This window comes from Terrapene carolina, unplaced genomic scaffold, assembly GCF_002925995.2.
Source record: "Terrapene carolina triunguis isolate 2854851 unplaced genomic scaffold, T_m_triunguis-2.0 Scaffold69, whole genome shotgun sequence".
NCBI classification, from domain to species: Eukaryota; Metazoa; Chordata; order Testudines; family Emydidae; genus Terrapene; species Terrapene triunguis.
This window is the reverse complement of record NW_020664420.1, coordinates 13,750,435-13,772,286: the sequence shown is the minus strand read 5'-3', so window position 1 is coordinate 13,772,286 and position 21,852 is coordinate 13,750,435. Positions and strand designations below refer to the sequence as shown.

The window sequence follows — 21,852 nt, the reverse complement described above, 5'->3', positions numbered from 1 at the left end:
AGAACAAATGCTCCAACCATTCGATGCTCCCAAAATAAATGTACTCTTCTTGATACGGGTTTCTGTCAGCATGCCGATCAGATTTTTCATAATGTAATTTACATAGGCTTCTAGTCAATAGAAATAAATATAGTTTTCTTTTAAACCCTCACAAAATCCATACACAGCTCAATCAAGTCACACAAACTAAAGGTAACTTACACAATCTATAAACTGTGGTATCCTAGTTGCTTTGATGGTGTGTTAAGAAAATCATTTAGCTATTTAAATTCTAAGGATATTGAATATTCTTCCTTTTTAATACACAGCACGTAAGGTGGCATGAAAGGAAAGATTCAATTCAAGAGAGCAATACTGTATATTTTGCATATTTTTATGGTCAGTCATAATATATTTTGAACTAAATACACCAGAACTCTTTAGACTTCATCAACTTTGCCTACAATAAAATCTACCAGTGGTGACAAGTTATGATGGTACTGTATATCTTTAACATACTGTAGTTCAACCTGCTGTGCACGGATTTAAACAGTGCTTATTTGTTCAAAACCCTCAATATCATATATAAGTCAAATAGTGAAAGATCAAAACATCACAAAGACAATTCTTGAATTAACCATAATTGCTAAGAAATAAGCCATTTCATCTCACGGGCAATAAGCTGAACATACCAGATCTTGCCAGATTTAAGACACTAGCTGAGAACATGTATAACGCAAAATAACTGAACGAGGTAAAATTTGCTCAGTAATAGGAATTTTCTACCAAATATAATTACAGAAGACACAGCTATTTTGTTTCCGTCTGCAACTATTATAGTACTATTTCTCTGCTTGCGAATCATTAAAATGATTTCAGTTCCTCAAAGGCTTCTGAAATAATTACTAGTTACTTTTCAACCCACACTTCTTCATATGGACCTGACTACATTGGAGAACTTCTCTCGTCAGAGAACCTATTAACAAGAATAAATTCATTCTCTCAACATGTTTATAGTGTAACATAATAAGAGATAAATGGGGACAAAACAGAAGATCCCATGTTAATTAACTATATGTTTGCTACATGTGGATCAACTCCACACATAGTGACGGTTTTACAGTTGTCTAGGGAGATCATTAGGGTCCCTTAGCTTCTTTTCCCAGTGGAAAGGTTTGAAATACTTTCAGTTGAAAGAGGTTGTTAGATGGAGATGGGAAGAATCAAGATACTGGATTATTACAACAACAGAGGCTGACTATGTCCACAAGTTGCAATTTTACAATCGGTGATTTCATATATTAATAATAGAGGGCATTTTTTTGCTTCATAATTTAGCAGTCAGATCAGAAATGGAGATTACTTACAGGAACTGGAGGTTCTTTGTGAAGTGTGATCTCTCTCTGTATGGCACGTGTGTAGGCATGCATGCCATTTGCCCGAGTCTGGAAATTTTTCAAACCAGTGTCCACTGACTCATATATGCGCAGAAGCTTCCCTCATGCTCCCGACTGAGGCTATAAGAGGAAGTGTGGGTCAACGCTTCTCCAGTTCCTTTTCTTACCACGATCCAACAGGATCTGAAGTGGAAGGGAAGGAGGGCGGGCAGTGGAATACAGATAGAGACCACACCTCCAGTTACAGTAAATAACCTTCATTTCTTCTTCAAGTGATGGTCCCTATGTGTATTGCACATGTGGGCGACTGGCTAGCAGTATTCAGACGGAAGGGAGGGTGCGAGGAAGATGGTAGAAGAGATGCTTGTAGTACTGCCATTCCTACAGTTACATCTGCAGTTTCAGCTTGAGTTAGACTGTAGTGTGTCATGAACAGGTTGACGAAGCTCCAAGTTGTCGCTCTGCAAATCTCCTGTAATGGAACATCTGATAAGGATGCTGTGAAGGCCACCTGTGACCACATGGAGTGAGCTATAATACCCCCAGGAGGAGGGTTCTGTTTGTTCTTTTGTAGCATTCTACGATGCATCCTGAAGCCCACTTAGAAATCCTCTGTGAGGATATGGGCTGCCCATACAATCTTTCTGCTATGACAACAGAGTGTCTCGGAAATTTTCTAATGGGTTTGATTCTTTGCAGGTAGAATGCCAGGGCCTGACGATGAGGGAGTGAAGTCTCCTGTCTTTGGAAGAAGCATGGGGTTTCAGGAAAAATACAGGTAAGTGTAATGATGTAGAACTCAGAAACAATCATGGGAAGGAATTTTGGAAGTAACCTAAGGGAGATCTTCTCTTTGTGAAATACTGTATAAGGAGGGTCTGCCATCATGGCTCCTTGCTTACTGACCCTTCTGGCCAAAGTGATGGCCGCTAAAAACACCACCTTCATGGGTCATGTTGCCACATTGTGATAGTTTCAAAGAGCAGACCTGTGAGTGTTTACAGAACAAGGTAAAAGTCCCATTGAGGTGTAGGTTTAATGATTGGTGGGAAGGTCCTGATCAAGCCCTTCATAAATCGTACAGTAGCCAGGTATGTAAAGACAAAACATCCTTCAACCAGAGAGAGGAAGGCATTAATCACTGCTAGGTGCCCCTACAGCGAATTAGGGGCCAGACGTGAACTATTTGAGGAAAGGAGATAGTCTAGGATAACTAGAATGCCCACAGTATCAAGTGAATATTGGTGGCGATGTGCCCAGGCCAAAAAGTGATGCCATTTAGCCAAGTAGCAGGATCTAGTAGAATCTTTTTCACTTTGGTTAAGGATTTCCAGAACGGGGTGGAGCATTAGCATTCTATTTCCGACGCCCATCCAAACACCAGGCTGTGAGGTGGGGTGAGCCTTGGTTGGGGTGCTTGATTTTTCCCCCATTCTGGATTAGGAGGTCCTAAAATAGGCAGATCCTGATAGATAGGTGTGTGGACATCTTTAGGAATTCTGTGAACCAGAACTGTCTGGACCAGTAGGGTGCTAAGAGGAGGATGGTGGCTATGTCGCCATGGAGCTTCTGTTCAATCTGTGGTAGTTGGGACAAAAGGTATATCTGACGTTATTTGTCCAGTACAGCAGGTGAGCATAACCGTGGGAACTTCAGCCCGTGGCTCTCCTGGAGTAATACATGGAAAGCTTTCTGTTTGTCTGAGGTGCAAAGAGGTCCCTTAGTGGAATACCCCATTGTGCTAATATGTTGGTTAGAACTGTGTGGTGGAGCTCCCATTTGTGGTCAGAGAAGCTTCTGCTTAACCTGTCTGACAGGAAGTTGTAAATACCCGGGAGGTATGCAGCTTGTATCGTAATGTGGTTTCTGATACATCACCTCCAAAGTCTAACTGTTTCCAGGTAGAGGGGATGAGATCTTTCTCCTCCCTGTTTGTTTATATAGACCACTGTGGTGATATTGTCTGACGCTATTTTTACATGGAGTAAGCGTATGAGGGAAAGGAAGGCCTTGCACGCAAGGTGGACTGCTCTCAGTTCCAGTAAGTTTATGTGTAGCCCGGCCTCTTTTAAAAATATAAGAACGGCCATACTGGGTCAGACCAAAGGTTCATCTAGCCCAGTATCCTGTCTTCCCACAGTGGCCAATGCCAGGTGCCCCAGAGGGAATTAACAGAACAGGTAATCATCAAATGATCCATCCCATTCACAGCTTCTGGCAAACAGAGACTAGGAATACCATCCCTGCCCATCCTGGCTAATAGCCATTGATGGACCTATCCTCCATGAATGTATCTAGTTCTTTTTTGAACCCTGTTATAGTCTTGGCCTTCAAAACATCCTCTGGCAAGGAGTTCCATAGATTGACTGTACGTTGTATGAATGCACACAGGGTCCAGGTGCCCTGAGCATTGTGGTAGTCCAGGTGAACACCCTACCCTGTAAGGGAGGCATCTGTCAGGATGGTGGCCCTTGGTATGGGAGGGTTGAAGGGAGTTCCACCATGAATTTGTTTGGGTTAGACCACCAAGCAAGGGAGGTCATAACTCTGGTGGGAACTGTGACCTTGGAGTCAATGCGATCCCTGTGTGGTTGGTAGGTCGAATGGAGCCAAGCTTGCAGGCACTGCAAGTGGAATCTGGTGAACGGCATCATGTAGGTGCATGCAGCCATGTAGTCTAACAGAGAAAGACACCAGCGCACCATAGTTTGGGGGTGATGCAAAAGATCAGGTTGCTCACTGTGTAAAACCTATCTATGGAAAGAAATGCTCTTGCAGAGACTGAGTACAGCCATGCTTCCATAAAAGTTATTGTCCTTGACGGGTAACAAAATGTACTAACACCTAAAGTAGAAAGAAGGTGCTGAAGAGGTCCCATTGCTGACATGACCTCCTGATGAGATCAGCCCACTAGGAGCCAGTCATCCAGGTATGGAAATACTGTATAACCCTGGCATTGCATCTGGGCTGTTACCACAGTGAAAACTTTAGTGAATACCCTGGGGGCTGTAGCGAGCCCTCAGGTAAGGACATGAAACTGGTAGTGCTCTTGGCCAATGAAGCACAGAAACTTCCTGTGAGACGGGTCAACATCTATATGGACATATGCATTCTTCCTGTCAAGAGCTGCAAACCATATTCCCTCCTGAAGGGAGGGGATTATAGATGCCAGCGCAATCATCCTGAATTTCAGCTTTCAAATAAGGATGTTGAATTGCTGAAGGTCCAGGATGGGTCTCCACCCTCCGTCTTTTTTGGGGATTAGAAAATATGGAGCGTAGAATCCTGTGCCTTGATACTGATGTGGGACACGTTCTATTGTCCCCCAGCGTAAAAGGTATTCCGTTTCCTGTTGATCAATTGGTGAGAGCCCTCCCCGAAGAGGGATCAGGAAGATGGTTTGTGAGGAGAGAAGAAAAGAAACTTTATGGAATATCACTGATGGATAATCTGCAGGACCCAACCATCTGTGGTGATCTTGTTCCAGCTGTGGGTGAAGAAAGTAAGATGGCCTCCAAAGATGACAGGAGAAGAAGTAGGTGCCATTGAGGGTGGTATCTCGACCTGCATGTCAAAAATGACTGTTGGCCTGTGGTTGGGAGTAAGTGGAGGCTGTGGCAGTAAAGGGAGCCACGAAACGGGACCCCTGAATTCTCTGTCATTTATGCAGAGGCTCAGGTGGACATATGGAGCATGCCACAGGGGTGGTTGTGGTCTAAAGGACTGTCTCTAGTGTTTCCTCTGGGGGGACTGGGGTGTAAATCCCCAGGGATTTCAGAATGGATCTTGAGTCTTTTAGAGAGTGCAGGAATTCATTCATCTTTTCATTAGAAGGTTGGATTCATTGAGGAAGAGGTCTTGGATGGTGTTTTGGATCTCTCTAGGAAAGCCTGATGACTACAGTCACGAGTCCCTTCATGTGATCAGTTCTGTGGCCAAACTTCTCGACACTATCTGCAGCACCTATTGCAGCCTGGAGAACCAACTGTGCCACTAACCTCATATTTTGCTAATAAAACTTAATAATTAGCTATACAAAATTGAAGACCAGCAGAAGAGAAGACCTTCCTACCCAGGACGTCCAGTCTCTTTGAGCCCTTATCTGTTGGGATGAATTCTGGTAGTGCAACCAAGCTCTTTTCATAGCTGCCTGTATTGCCAACAAATTGGGGCAGGATGGGAAAAAAGTCAGCTCCTTTGGTAGGAATAAAATAATTTGGGGGGGGGGCAGGTATACAGTCACAAGATGTTGGTGTGTGCCAAACTGCTAAGGTCAGTACTAATTTAGACGTGTTAATTGGAAGGGCCACCCTGGTCGGTCCCTGTGGTTGCAAATTGTCCAAGAGATGGTGTTAAGGGTCCTGGACCTCTTCTAATGGGATCTGCAAATTGTTAAGAAATTCCTTACAACAGCTCCTGATATTGATGGTGGCCATCTGATGCAGGAGCAATGTCGTCATCTGGAAATTATGAAAAGGCACCCATCGGAACTGTTGGTACAAATGGAACTGGTTCCAGCTCTTCCTGCTTATACACGGATGGAATCATCTGACGAGAGGGGGAGGAGTGGTACGACTCCTGACAGGGGTTTGGGCACCTGCCACACAGATCCCAAGGGCCCCAATATAGAGGGATCCATTAGTCGTGGCGGCCCCCAAGGGAAATCGGTACCAACTATCCCCGGGGGGGAGGGTCATATCTGAAGGGATGGTAAGCATAGCTTCTCAACCATCTTCCAGGACCAGAGAGGATTTCCTCCTACTGGGACTAGGTGGGAGGTGGGGGGAACAATACTATACAATAACTAATAAGCTAAGATATAAAACTATGTACAAACATCTTACTTTATACAGGTTATGCATAGAGTGAAGGAGGACATGATTCCAACTTAGGACATGCGGCAGTAAGAAGGAACTGGGGAGGCATCGACCAATACTCGGTTGGGAGTACGAGGGAAGCTACTGCGTATGTGTGTGTCAATGGACACTGCTTTGAAGAATTTCCAAACTGGGGTGCATGGCATGTATGAGTACTCATGTGGAATATACATAGGGACCGTCACTCAAAGTTGAAGTTAACATTGTCAGGGCATAATCAACATGTACCCCATCCCTGGAAGCAATGTATGCAAATTTTCAGCCTGTAATATTAAAGTTTGTCTTATGCAATGATCTTCCTCATGCAACACAAACTTTCTTTTTAGCAATACTTGTAACCAAGTACTTTGTCCTTCAGGATAATTGTTGCTTGACAGTAAATTTTATCCTAATTCATAATTTCAGATTCTATGTTAAATATAAAAGATCACTAGATCCAATTCACAAATATACAACATATTAAAAATACACATTCAATTTATCTTTCTTGGGAAAGGGTTCTTAAATAGTTTTGCTCAAATTCATTTTCCCTCCAAGCAGACACTAGCCTAAAGGATTTAAAAGGAATGGGACAACAATAGGAATGTAGTGGTATTATTAAATATATTCATGCTCACCTGCTGTGATGTCATCATCAACAAGATCATGCTCTTCTTCCTGAACTTTGACTTCTGACCCTGATGAATCTGGACTTGCACTACCAGTTTGAATGGCTTCCGCTGTCACTCCAGCTGAAACAAATTCAGTCACATTAAAAAAATGACTATTTTGGTTTTAGTTGATCTTTTTTTGGAATTTATAATCACAAACAACCTTAATTTTCTCCCACTAGGAATTGCCAATGCTTTGAAATAATATCTTTATAACTCTTTCTGATCAGCACTAAGGGAAGTTTCTTTCCAATAAAATTTCAAATTTTCCTTCCTTTTATATCAGCATATAGAAGCAGGTTTAATATTGAGATTCGGAGGCAAAATACAGACACACCTTTAGCCTTCTTTAAAATATATTGATATCAGATTTTTTTTCTAAGTGTGACAAAATGGTATATAATTTTCTATAAATATAAACATAGGAATGATTTCTCCTAAAGAGAAACATTAAAGGCATTTATATATTTCTTGTACATCTGATGCAATTCAACTATAAAAAGGATTGGACATTTACATGGATAATGAGAACATTGAGAATTACATCAGAAAGAATTTTTAAAAACTAGAGTTTGGAAGTTGTGTGGAATCTCATGCTTCAGAGCACGCCAACTTCTGGCTAATATAGTTTCAAAGAAATAGCCCTTATGGGCAAATTATTCAGTAATTGCCCACGTGATGATTTTTTGAGGGAGGGATTTTTTGGACTAGTATCTGAAGCCATTGTCAAAGGCAGGATACTGGACAGACAGACCACTGGTCTGGTTGGATACAGCAATTCCTATGTCTCTGATGAAAAACAAAACAGGACAGCCCCACTGTGGTATACTCTTGTGTAAAAAAACATTTTACACACACACACACACACACACACACACACACACACACACCACAAAAATAAAAACAAAATTCTGTGTCAAAATATTAGTTCAGCTGTCATTATAATATGATCAGGAGCACCATGAAAAAATGAATTTCTAAATCCAAAGTACAAGAAAAAGATTTCTCCATAAGTGGTTGTCCTTAAATTGAAGGAATGGAGTAATAAAAGAAGGTAATGAAAAGACAGAGGACGGAACACAACCAAATCAGTAACAGTTATTAGTATCACTTCACTAAGCCTGCTAGTAGTGATCATGTGAAGACCACCTAAATTAATAGCTTTGGAACCCAGTACATTATTAAAAAATAAAGTTTATAATTTTATCTTACCAGTATCACAACTAATGTACACCACAGTTCATAACTTTAACTCTGCTCCTCTAGGGATGTGAGCATTTCAATGCTTCCTTTACCAGACTACCCATTCCAAACACACCAGACTATCCTTCAGCCTTCTCTCTGGCACACACCCTTCATCAGAATATCCCCTTTCCCCCCAAATGTTATTAGTTGTGCAGATTTAGTGCAATAGTTTGGTGTGTTGCGAGGGGTTAGTCTGGTAAGGAGGTGCTGGAAGGCTGGCATTACTAGCGGGACAAAATTAACGTCGTTTGTGATGTACAGTAATTGTGGAAGTGGTAAGGTGTATGATTGAGTGGAAGATTAGAAAGCATATAGGAAACTTGACTTTTCATTTCCTGTGAAGCAACCTTAACAATGCTGGTGAACTTCCATATTTTAGAAAAAGAGTTTAACACTGGATGTCACATCCCCATGCAAATCTACACGATCCCGATTTCTCTCTTCACACCAGTGATCCCCCCAGCCACAAGATGGGATCTTTGGGCAGCCACAGAGGAATTCCCCCTGTGTTGAACCATGGGGAGTTTGTCAGACAGAGGTGCTGGCTTTGTAATGGAACTGGGAGTGCTACTTTTTAAGGGCTCTCTGCCCACCAGATTGTCCCTATTCTTACACCTTTTAACAGCTAGGACAAGAAGGAAGGCTAGGACTAAAGAGAAGTGATAATTGTATTGAGGGACATAGAAGCAGTATTGCCAAATACATGTATTCAAAAGTCAGGAATTGGTTCCCCCAAATCATGAAATGGGCTTAAATATAATGAGATTTTAGTGGGGAAAAATTCATCTGCCTGCTAATTTTTGAGCCATTAAGGGGAAACTGCCTACATCCAATTTGTGAGTGATCACTTGACATTCTAAATTCAACCATAAATGCAAAAATTTGAGCCTCTCCATTTGGCTGTTGGGAAATGACTCTACTTAACCCTATGGTGAGTGAGCTGCCATCCCCCTCACTCATCGCTATCCAGTGTCTTCCCAAATCTTCCCTGCTATCTCAGGCAGTCTTCCACTCCATTTGCATTCTCTCTCTCTGCTTCCATATTGTCTGTCACTATGTGCCGCCTCCATATTTGCCTTCCTTTTCCCCACTGTTTTACCCTACACATTTTCCCTCTTGCATCTCCTATTCCCTTGACCCCAAAACCTAGCCTGCAAAATTCCCTTGTGCACATACATACCCACCCCATTTTCCCCCTCATGCTTGCCTCTTCCATATTCACCTGCTCCTAACAGTGGCCCTGTGCCACCTGACAGCATGGAGGAAGGCAATCATTTTCCTCAAAGGATGATCTCAATGGCAATGAGAACAATGGATAGAGGTGGTCATCTTTACTAAGAGCAGTCCAAACTTCCTCCTGCACAGGTTGAAGGGAAATGGCAACCATATTAACTAAGAGCAGCATATGGCTTCAGTTTGACTGAGAACAATGTGAGGAGGCAACTTTTTTGCAAGGGCAATTCTTCATTAGTATCTCCAGAGATAGTGACTGCATATGCCAGTCTCTGTTGAAGAATAAATTTTTAATCTTTCAGTTACTGGCAAAAATTGACCGTTAACCTTAAATAGCTCTTTCTTACTACCCATTTTGCAATATCTACTCAAGATCAATTTTGTGTAGATACATATTGTTTTAATGATGCACATCTACAACAAAAAACTAGAAAGTCTCACAGATTTCAGATAGAAACCCATTGCAAACACTCCCAGTTAATAATCTATTACACAAAGCTAAACAAAAACTACATAGAAAACTCAAAAGACATAATAAACTTTTTGTAGAATTTACAACAGAAAGATCAACATGTAGGAAACCATCTTCCCTCCCAGGAATGCATGCCCTAATTTCAGCCTCTTTGAGAAGGCAACCTTAACTATGGAGTCACAATCAAAACCTCCATAAAAGAGCACCACCCCACACCTATTAGGCTATATAAATAATCATAATAACCTATGCACTAAATAAACAAAAACATGCATGAATACACATCTCTACTGAGCCAGAGAACACATTGGTCCTCTGCATAAAGGCAAGCAAATAAAACCACTCTGCAACAAGGAGCTTCATAAATTCCATCTTCTGCATGCAGCAATCTAGAATATGGTCCACTTATTCCTAAGCACTCTATGCAGAACCCACTTCCCTACATTAGGATGTCAGCAGGCACAGCAAACATGTTTGATGCATCCCCCAACATGACTCTTAAGACCCCAGGGCTAGGCAGTGTCTGCAATTCTTCCATGTCTTTTCCCATCCCAGGAAGAGGATAGATTTGAATGGTTGCTTAATCCTGAAAAATGCATTAGGAAGCCTCTTCTGAGATGGAAGCTCCTCCTCAAGTAAGGTACAGTCTCTGTGAGTGTATAACTGGATAAGTTACCAGAAGCTCATGGCACGGTGGCCCCAAAAGGTAACTTTTTATTGGATAGCACCTTTAGTGAATACTGGTTTGCATAAGCATTATGGCAACCATGAATCTGTCTGTCACCAAAAGGAGGGTGATGTTCCATTTGATATGTGCTACAATAGTGCTATTGTATAGAGCTGCTTGATGTCTCCCCACTGAGCTGCTTCGCAGGCCTCTTAGCCTTCTCATTCATCAGTCACTGCCCAAGTTCCAGATGTAATCCAAGCATCTTTCTTCCGCCTTCTTTGGAAGTCTACTACTTCCTCTGCTGTCTCAACTACCATCTTCTACCAGTTTGACCATCTGTCTTCCAGACTTTCTAACAGCCTAGTCCTGTAAAACACTGGAAAGGTTGCTACGGGCAATCTGGAATCTGAGCTGTTTTTCTTTGTCCTTTGCCTCTATTGCTATAACATTCTTTTCATCTGTCTTAGTGCTCTTTTTGAGTTTAAGTTGTAATGTGGCCACTAAAAGAATGATCTGAGCCAACATCTGCTCCTCTGCTGACTCTGATACCCCTCAAAGACACACATCTCTTAGATATACACACATGCTCTATCTGATTGAAAGTCACATTGACTGGTGATCTCCATGTGAACTTGTGTCTCCTCTTGTGTTGGAAGAGATTGCCTCCTATTGCTTGGGTGTTTGTGCCACATAGATTCAAGAGCTGTTCACTATTATTAGTTTGGATATCTTCCACTGCTGTGTCCATGACTCCTTCCAAATCAGCATAATTGTTGCCGATTTTACACTGAAGTTGCCTGTCATCAGCATAATGTCATGGTTAAGCATGACATCCAATACTTGCTGCACCTGCTTGTAGGATGTACCCTTTTCACTGTCACCTGCAGAGTCTGTTGTTGCACATCCCTGGATTATTGTACACTTGACTTGTCTTCTTTGCAGTCCAGATGTTGCTAGTCTGTCACTCACTCGTTCCCAAGCCAGCAAGGTCTTCACGGAGATGTCACTTAGCATCATTCCTCCTCCTCTTTCATGCGTTCCTCTTTATAACATCATCTTGCCACTTCCTGCCAATTTCATCTCACTGATGCCAAGTATGTTCAGATGGTATTTTTTCATTTCTCATGTAGCTTTCCAGTACTGTACGAAGTACTTACATTAGCTTATGCTCTAATAAATTTGTTAGTCTCTAAGGTGCCACAAGTACTCCTGTTCTTTTTGCGGATACAGACTAACACGGCTGCTACTCTGAAACCTTACATTCTATGTGCCGCCTACTTGTTACAGATTTGATAGTCAGGATTCAATGTCTCGAGATCTCAGCTTTCTTTTTGCTTTCACTGAGATGTGTCATATTTGGATTTTGAGCTCTGTCTGCACTCTTAAGGTTTGATTTAACGGAACTGTTTTTGTTGCAGGAAGGCTGCATCTCAGTGATTGCAAAACCAACTGCAGAACCCTCCTCTTTTATCTAAGCTTGGGAGTGAGCTGAATCAAAACTCCAATTGAAATCAATGCAAAAAGATGCATATAATCTATTAGAAATATATTAATTTTAAATCACTGATCATTTGTTTTCTTTTGTAGGGATAGTATGTATTATCATTCATATTTAGGTAAATTAAATAAATTCATTTTTTAAAGTTTTATTTCTTCAATTTCATACAAATGCATCTGTCAAAATTTCTAATTAAAACACAATAGGGGCAATGAATTGATATATATAATTATCCAAATTAATTGGGTTTTAACAATGGGAGCAGGAGAATGTCTGCAGTTTATTTTCAGACACAGGGTTTAAATTTATTGGAAACAGATTTCTGCAGTGACTGACCAGCACTGCCCCACATTCCCTGCAATCCTTATGACAGACAGACTGCCTGCCTCACATTAATTCACTTCACACTATTTCTATCGATCCACAGCCAGTTCCCTAGTCTCTTTGCACACACTGGCTGTCTGGCTGCCTACATCCACATCAGCACATACACACAAAGGCCACAAAAAGATAACCTTTTGCTTCCATTAAAGACACAGTCTCCATTTTTCTAGCTACAACAACATCAGAGATTTAAAATATACCAGCCTCTCTGTTGCCTAGTGAACAAATTTACTTGGACAGTATGCCCATTGTATAGTCTGGGAAATGATCATTTCAACATTTTAAGAAAAGTTATGTTGACCAAAGAGAAAATGGAAACAATGGGACAGAAGGTATATATACAGCATGCAACTAGAGAATCCCTTAAAAAAGGAATTTAATTTGAAGAACCTATATCTTACTGAAGACTAAAGCCGACCTTCAACATATTTTTATCTTTAAACATGAATAAAGGAAAACAGCATTTTCTTAAAAAAAAAAAAAAAAATCTATACTTGCTCACAAAGCCCCTATTTGGGCAGAATATATTATAGACATTGGTGAATGCAATACCTGAGGTGTAATTTTAAGAAGTGAACATAAGGAATAGAAAATGAACTTACTGAATGCTTTATAGCTGCACATTCTTATCACAGTGCAGGGGGAAATGAAGAGCAGTAAAGCTCAAATATCTTCCCAACATGAAAAGCTCAAAATATATCAACGGCCAAAACCACCTCTAATACTTTTAATTCATGGCTAGGGCCCTACCAAATTCATGGTCCATTTTGGTCAATTTCAAGGTCATAGGATTTTAAAAATCATAAATTTCATGATTTCAGCTATTTAAATCTGAAATTTCATGGTGTTATTATTTTAGGGGTCCTGACCCAAAAAAAAGAGTTGGGGGGGGGTTAACAAGGTTATTATAGGGGAGGTTGCGGTACTGCTACCCTTACTTCTGCACTGCTGCCGGCGGCGGCGCTGCCTTCAGAGCTGTGCAGCTGGAGAGCAGCAGCTGCTGGCCAGAAGCCCGGCTCTGAAGGCAGAGCTGCCACTGGCAGCAGTGCAGAAGTAAGGATGGCATGGTATGGTATTGCCACACTTACTTCTGCACTGCTGCCTGCAGAGCTGGGCCCTCGGTCAGGAGCTGCCACACTCCAGCCACCCAGCTCTGAAGGCTGCAGCGCACAAGGAAGGGTGCCTTAATTCTGCACTGCTGCTGGCGGGGCGCTGCTTTCAGAGCTGGGCACCCAGCCAACAGCCGTTGCTCTCTGGCCACCCAGCTCTGAAGACAGGACAGAAGTAAGGGTGGCAATATTGTGACACCCCCCCCCCAAATAAGCTTGTGACCTTCCCCTCCCCCCCTGCAGCTCCCTTTTGGGTCAGGACCCCAATTTGAGAAACACTGGTCTCCCTTGTGAAATCTGTATAGTATAGGGTAAAAGCACACAAAAGACCAGATTTCGTGGGGGGACACCAGGTTTCACGGACTGTGACGCATTTTTCATGGCTGTGAATTTGATAGGGCCCTATTCATGACATACCCTTTTACAAACATTCCTGTTTGATTTGCAGTCAACAAGCTGAACACACCAATTTTAGATCCAGAAGGCCAAAATAAAACAGGATTAATTGTACAATCTACAGTGTGTTGTGAAATTAAGGCTAATCCATCCTAACACCTGAATTCTAATACATTTACTGCAGGAGTAGCTGCCGAAGCAGCATGAGCAGGTACCAATGCACTGGTTGGGAGACGCAGGAGATAAAATGGGAGCCTCGGTGACCCCTTTCCCAGAAACGCTCCTCACTCTCACCCCACAAAACTGTGCAGGGAGACCCCTACTTTGGGTGAATTAAGACCCAGGGGCCATCCTTCCTCCTCCTCCATCCTGTGGCTTCAGAGAAAGAAACTGCAGGGAAGAACCAGCCAAAGACTGGAATCAGCAGCACCAGCTCAAGCAGAGACCCTGATGTCTTCAATGCATTTTTCTCCCCACTGTTAACTAGACATTCTCTCTCCTCTGCTCATTTGCTGTTTGTTCCAACCCTCTCCCTGCCCCCTTCTTTACAGTCTATTCACTCAGCCTCACTCCACATCTGCCTCCCCTGCCCACCTTCTCTAGCCGCTTCCCTACACTGTCCCCGCTATATTCCTTGTCTTCCTGTTTAGTTTATCCCCTCCCAACTAACCCCCACCCCCTAAAAAGTGTGTGGAACTATTTCCTTGTAAGCAAAGAAAGATGCCTAAAAGGTTTCCATTATTACTCATATTACCTGCTGTATGAAGAAGTTCCATTGGTATGGGGGGGCGGGGGGCGGGACACAGTGCTAAATACGTTCTCTAAAGCTGGAAGGAAAATTCAACAAAATGTTTCCTGGTTTATAGGATAAAAGATAATAAATCCAACTTCAATATTTGGCATTTATTTTTAAAATAAACAGCATATTTTTTTCAAAATAATTCAGTTCTACATGTAAGAAGCCAAGGAAGTTCAAGTTTATGCCACTTTTTTGGAATCTGTTAAATACTACTCTTGCTAGTGACAAATACTTTTATTGCTATAAGACATGAATCTCTTTAAACTTCCATAAAGGCACAGGCTTCTTTACAATTCATCTCACCAGACTCCTTTGTTTGACCACAACAGATTATGGTCGCCGCTTTACTAAACAAACTCTTAATGATGATTACAGATAAGTATTTCAAAATATGTTTGCTATTTTTATACTTAATTCTACTGTCAAATTAAGATGCCCCTTGTAGGGAAAAAAATTCATTGTACACACACAGGGATAAATGGCCTGCCTGAAGATCTTACCACTTTAAAGGGCTTCGGAGTACATGTACACAACTTAAATTGGAATCTGTAGAGTGAGACTAATGAAGGGGAAATCCATTGCTCATTTTTAATACCACTAGTTTAAATGCAAAGCAAACAGAAAATGGCCTCTAGTAATCCAGAGCTAGTTTCATAGATCACCAGTAACCAAAAAGAAATCATCTATCTTTTAGAACAGAATATATTAAATTTAAATAATTTATTCCTCTGTACAGTCCACAGTTTGAATGAGGAGGGAGATCATCTATTGCTTATTATGCAAAAGATGACCAACTACAGCAAAAAGGTGGGAAGAAGAATATTTCCACAACTGCTTGTTAATTTTTAGTTAAAAAGCTAGTGTTCAAACATAGCTACGGCTGGAGAATGTGGGGGGGGGGAGGATAAAATGGTTTCAGTAACCATCTATTTCAGACAAACAAAATAGGATCACTTTCTGTCATGTCAGAACTCTGGAAAGGAGTATTATAAGCATTAAATTGCACTCATGCTGTAATAACACATTTGCAGCTTCTGAACTAGAGACCAAATTCTGAAGGTAAATAGAATCAGAGAATGACAGAGCAGAATCTGGAGACTCCCTGGAATCCTCTCAGGATATAGTCCCAGAAACCACAAATGCAAACTATCCAACAGCGGTGGGCCAGAAGGGAAAAAGTTTGGCCTAACAGCCCATCAGTAAGAGGTAGAGAAGCCACAAGTCAAACTTGAGAGATTTCATGTTGTGGAAGTCTTAGAGGATGGCCGCACTGTATCATCCAAAATGAAGAGGCCCAAGGATGACTGGTGGGTAAAGAAATACCAGCAGATTGAGTCATTTCCTTGTCTTGCACAAAGGACCACAGACCCGTATATTAAAATATACCACAGCAGCTTAGTGACTGAATCGACAAACATTTCAAGTGCTTCTTGAATCACTATCAAAATGCATTTTATTTAAAACAATTTGGCTCATGTACGATAAAGTTTTCCTTCCAGTTTATTACCAAGAATATTTGCCTGAAACAGGATCTTAGTTTCTAAAACTGCTCATCTGGTCCTGGTGTATATTCTCTACCTAAGTCAAACCTCTCTCTGTAATATCACAGTTGGTTTCTTGAGAAATGAAAGAGGAAGATACAGTAAATATGATACACATTCATAATTGTTCCTAAATAAAATGAAAAAAATATTCCTATGGTCATCAACAATTCTTTAGAATGCCAGTGAAAAGAATTTCTAATAATGACAGTTTAAGGAAAAGTTTTGACCAAGGCCTTATTAGTATGTGTTCCGTATTCTTACTCAAACTCAATATAACTAATAATGAAATTCCATAAATCAGTTATGCATTTTAACTGTCTGCAAGGATGCCTTTTTCCGTTCCACTTCCACAATGAATACTTATTCCACACACTGATTTATCGCTGTCAGGGTAGCCATAGAACTGCACATTTTTACAGTTCTCATGTTAAGTAATCAGGCAACCAGTATGGGATGATATTATGTATATTTCTGGCTTTACTAATATAAGGTGGCACATGATCACCCACAAAAATAATGAACTAGTGTTGCGGAAAAACAGAAAACATTCTTTTCCAGCAAACCTTGAAACAATCCATATTTAGCAGAACTCTATGCCTCGCCTCAAGAATCGAGCAGGGGTTTATTAATTAATTTATTATTTTCAAGATGAGAATGGTGGTGAAAACCATCTACTTTAAAAACATGATTAGCACCCTATTATGGTTTTGAAATTGTAGTGTGGACAGGTCTTGCACATTAATGCCTATAAAGGTTTACAGTATTTGTCAGTACAAATCTACTACTCAGCTGCTTGGATTTAAACATATTCATCTCTTTCCTCTCAATTTAGTGGTTTGCTGGACAAATTTCTAACAAATTTCCTGTTGGACTCTTAGGTGCTTCTTCCTCACTGGTAATCCCAAAGTCCAAATAATTTAATTACAATTTATACCACACTAGAGACAGATAAAAGCTTCAGTTAATTACTTCCCACGCATGCTAATAATACCAGATGCTAACTATAACAGGGTTTATTAGTATATTTTACTGTGTGACAATCCCTTACCCAAAGAATTTATATTCACCAAAACGGATTGAAAAAAGTAAAATAAAAATGGAGGTCAGGATATAGCATAAATATATGTGATGGCAGTAAGTTGTTACAGTTGAACATGTACAAGCCACTAGTGGCATCACATAGATCTGCCACTTAGGAGTTATATTTCTAATCCATGAAAATTAAAGAGTTACATTAGCCAACATTTTGTATTCTCTTTATTTTAATTAACAGTATGTAAGTAAATGAAGTAATCGGCTATATATTTAACAATTTGGACCTTGTTTGTAATGCAGCTTTCTAAGTTACTTTCTTCTAACTTTCTACCACTAATCTCTGATTTAGTACTTCCCATACTTACTCTGGTACCTGACCATTCCAAAAACACTTAACAAACCTTAACTTAAATTAAAACATTACAGCAAACAAACAAAAAAAGAAAGCAAAACAGTTGTAAAGATCTGCTTTCTTTATAAAACAATGTTCCCCCTGCACTACCTTTTGTCTGTCCAAGCCAGAAGACAGACAGGAGGTCATGGATATGGTTTAATGAGGCCACATCTTTATTCACTTATAATATCTGGAAGTACCTTGCAACAAATTGTAGAGTGCAGGAAGGAGGGGATCAGCTCCCAAACCCCTTATTTAGCTCCCTTTGAAGGAAAGGGATGCTTTCCTTCAAATCCTTTTCCAATCCATTTTCTGTGGTAACCATATCCACTTCATACCAAGTACCTGCACTGCACATCCTCCACAAGTTTTACATTATAAAGTCGCAATTTAATACACCTCTACCTCGAGATAATGCTGTCCTTGGGAGCCAAAAAATCTTACCGCGTTATAGGTGAAACCACGTTATATTGAACTTGCTTTGATCCACCGGAGTGCGCTTTGCCGTGTTATATCTGAATTTGTGTTATATCGGGTCGTGTTATATCGAGGTAGCAGTGCATTTAATCCCCCTACTCTACCCTACCAGGTCCCAGACCAGCTTTGGGAAGGCAAAAAATACATACCTTGCTTCAGCCAATCTGTCAGTGAGAGAAAAACTCATTCCCAGCCCTCTAAGGAAAAGGGGCAAATAATGGAACCTGGTCCTTTTGCCAAGTTTATGGATAGGTGGATGGACGCTGCCAGTCCAATCCTGGTAAAGAGGGCCTATTCATGGCTGCATGGGATATAAATACCAGCCCATGTCCCCTCCCCACACACACACACACACACACACACACACACACACACACTCCTCTGCTCAACAGGAAATGCAATGCAGTGACCTTGTCCTGACCTGGCCCCAACTGCTTCCTCCCTTTCCTGTCCATCCCTGTAAACTTTTCCGTACCTGATGTGAGGCAGCCCTTAAAGGGTCAATGCCCCTTTTCTTCCAGCTGGACAAACACCCACTCACATAAAGGTTACAGTGAACACATCCTTAACATTGTTCACTCCCACCCCATCATCCTCTTATAATTCACCCGGTACAGTAAGATACTTAAGCACATGCTCAATTTTAACAACATACATGTTTAAAGTACCTTCCTGAATCAAGGCCTAATGGGAGGCCCCAAACATGCAAGTAAACCCCTGCTTCAGAGCCCCACTGAACTAAAGTCTTTCCACATGGAGCAGCTTGCAGGATCAAGGCATGCACCCTGGTTTTTAATACAGCTTTACACACCAATGTTTGGAAGGGGGGGGAGAGATTGAAGTTTTGACATAGATTTCTATTCTGATGTGCAATGAAGCCAAGACCCTTTGGGGGTGGGGGGGTAGAAAGTTCTCCCAGAATCGCCAATAACCCAGTGGTTAAGGCTTTCACTAAGTATGTGGAAGAATCAGTTTCAAGTTGCTGGTCTGAATCAGCCAGAGCAAGGACTTCAAATTGGGTCTCCCAGGTGAGTTCCCTAACCACTGGGCTACTGGCTAGTCTGGGGTCAATCTATCCTCTTCTCTTGTTTTGATCAGAAACTCATGGACTCAACAAACCTTCCCAACAAAAGTTTAGTAAAATATGTGTTTCTGCAAAAAGTTTCAGTTTTAACAAATCAGAATTTTCTGACAAAATGTTTAGTCAAATGATTCCCAACCAGCTCTAATTATCACTGCTTTTTCCTTTTCTCTGATCCATCTTTGCACTGCCCAATAGAGGGGACAGTTTTGCCTAAAGTAATGTTTCCTTTTGGCAATAGAACTTGCATCTTATTGAAAGAGTTTCCTGTTTAGGAAGTTCACAAATTTACATGGAAAACAGATTAATCTTATATCACTGCAAAGGTAACAGATGACAAGGTTTGGACATTTACTTCATGGAATTCTTAGAATAGTAAATTACAATGTCAAATCAATGTTGTTGTTTTTCCTGAACTATATTCATGTAATTTCATATAAATATGCTAGGACAGCTACCTTCAATTACATCAGTGAATCCCCATTGGCTTTAGAAAACCTACAACCCCACTGTTAAAATGCTATTCACATTACAGATATAACTTGACTTCATTAAGGCTGCATGGATATAATTGAGGTCAGAGTTTGTCCCTCTATATTGTATCAGTTTGTCTTTAAATTAAGTAGGTAAATTATGTGGTCTTCTGGGGGAGACAACACAGGCTGTTGCATAATCTTTAGTTTAACATACTTTCTTTTAGTCTAAAAATGACAAACTGCTATTAAACTGCAGAAGAAATACACTTTCATACAGTAAAAACATTGCAATGCATCTATAGAAGCATGTTGTTATTCCAGTACATTACACTGATTAAATCTCACAATTCATTTTAAAGACTATTCATATCAAACAAGAGATTTAGAGGGAGGAAATGATGAATTAGCTTAGGAAGCACTGGTCACAACTTAGAGCAGGGCCTTTTAAAGTATTAACTTGTAAACAAACAAAAATAATGAAAAATAAGAAACAGTCTGACAGAGATCTAGAGAAATGCTATCTAAAATAAATGTTCAACGAGTAAAACATTTGGCAGATGAAAAATTGTAGAACAGGAAACAGACAGGCATACAGATAACATAACGGTGTTGTATATCCAGTACCAAAACCCTTAGCTGCCTGTCAAATTACTATAGTACATCCAGATACAAATTATTACATAGAAGGAAAAAAGAATCAAAAGGGCACTATTTTGTACTGTTGCTGTAGAGTGGTGTCAGTGAAAATATCAAGCAATACAAAGACAACAAATTTCAACCTACGTTATCACAATAACCCTAGAATAGAAAAGAGAAAAAATAAAAAGGAAAATGGCAAAAGTGCTACTCAACATCTGTTAAGATGTGGTACCAGTTAACACTATTCCATGTTTGTAGATTATGTTTTATTAATAAAAGCTGTGGTCATATGCCTTAAATCTAGAGTCTTGTGTTATGTTTTTATTCTATGCTGTCTGGGGGGCAGATGGGGATGTCAGCAATGACTGTTTTAAACATTATACAAGTACACTAGTTAGCTAAGGAAAACAGGGTGTTTTATTTGTCATATTATATATATATATCTTGTTTCAGCAATGTACAACTTTTCCAGCTAATGTTAAAGTTGAATGGGTTGGCATTTTACAGGCCATAAGGCACTAGATCCATCTAATTTTTTTAGTTCAGTTTGGGTTCTTAAATTTATTAGACAAAATAAACTTTGTTTTCAAAATACTGTTTTACATTTGTATGCTTCTGGCTCAATGTACAGTAGCAACCAATTTTGCAAATGAATAGTGAAATGCAACTCTTTACCATACAATTATTAATTAGAATGCAAAAATTGAGTGTGAAATCCTACAGTCCTTAACCAGGCAAAATTCACATTGATCCCCATTGTTTGTATGTTAATATTCACTTTAAATGTGCTGAGAATACTACTGACATATCAGCAAATCACCCTAGCATTTAAATGAATTGTAAATATTGCTGTATTCATCTCTCTTTGAAATGTAGAGCTAATAATCTGCGAATGGTGGAAAAACAGGCCATTGCCTTATGTTAATTTGTATAGATAAATACCCAATGTTACCCTAATTACCTATTGTTCCCCAAGGGACTCCGACTTGTCAAAGGTGGATTGTAATTGTATAAAAGATCCTTGGGTCCCAATCCTTTTTTATCTCAGATCTGCTTAAGCTTCATCAGGGGAAGTTTGAGTCGCAAGATTGAGGTCTCAGTTGAGCTGGAAACACCGTTTCCAATGTCCATTGGACTATAATCTAGGGACTAAATTCTAAAAGAGCTCTTTGCAATTACAAAGCTCACCATCTCTGTTATGTATCTGAACCTCAAGAATTGAACACGTCTGCATATATATTGATCTTTTAACCATACTCCCTCTCTTTTGTTTTTTAATAAATGTTAGTTTAGTAAATAAGAATTGGCTTTAAGCATGTAAGATCTGGAATATTCATTAACCTGGGAGGTAATGTGTCCAATCCTTTGGGATTGGTAGAACCTTTTCTTTTATATGATGAAATAAGATTTTCAGAAATCTTCATCATATTTGACTTGGGTACCTGGATGGAGGCCTGAGGTGGGTTACTTTAAGGGACTGTGTTGTTGGCTTCTGGG

At 40.3% G+C, this 21,852-nt stretch overlaps 1 protein-coding gene across 1 annotated transcript in view; it reads right to left on the bottom strand.

The window, feature by feature from the left end:
- Window positions 1–21,852, bottom strand: part of WDR7 (WD repeat domain 7) — a 437,463-nt gene that overhangs the window by 293,274 nt on the left and 122,337 nt on the right. Inside the window, exon 20 of the mRNA XM_029910906.1 lies at window positions 6,871–6,984. Coding sequence (XP_029766766.1) covers window positions 6,871–6,984 — 114 coding nt within the window. The remainder of the gene's footprint in view (window positions 1–6,870; window positions 6,985–21,852) is intronic.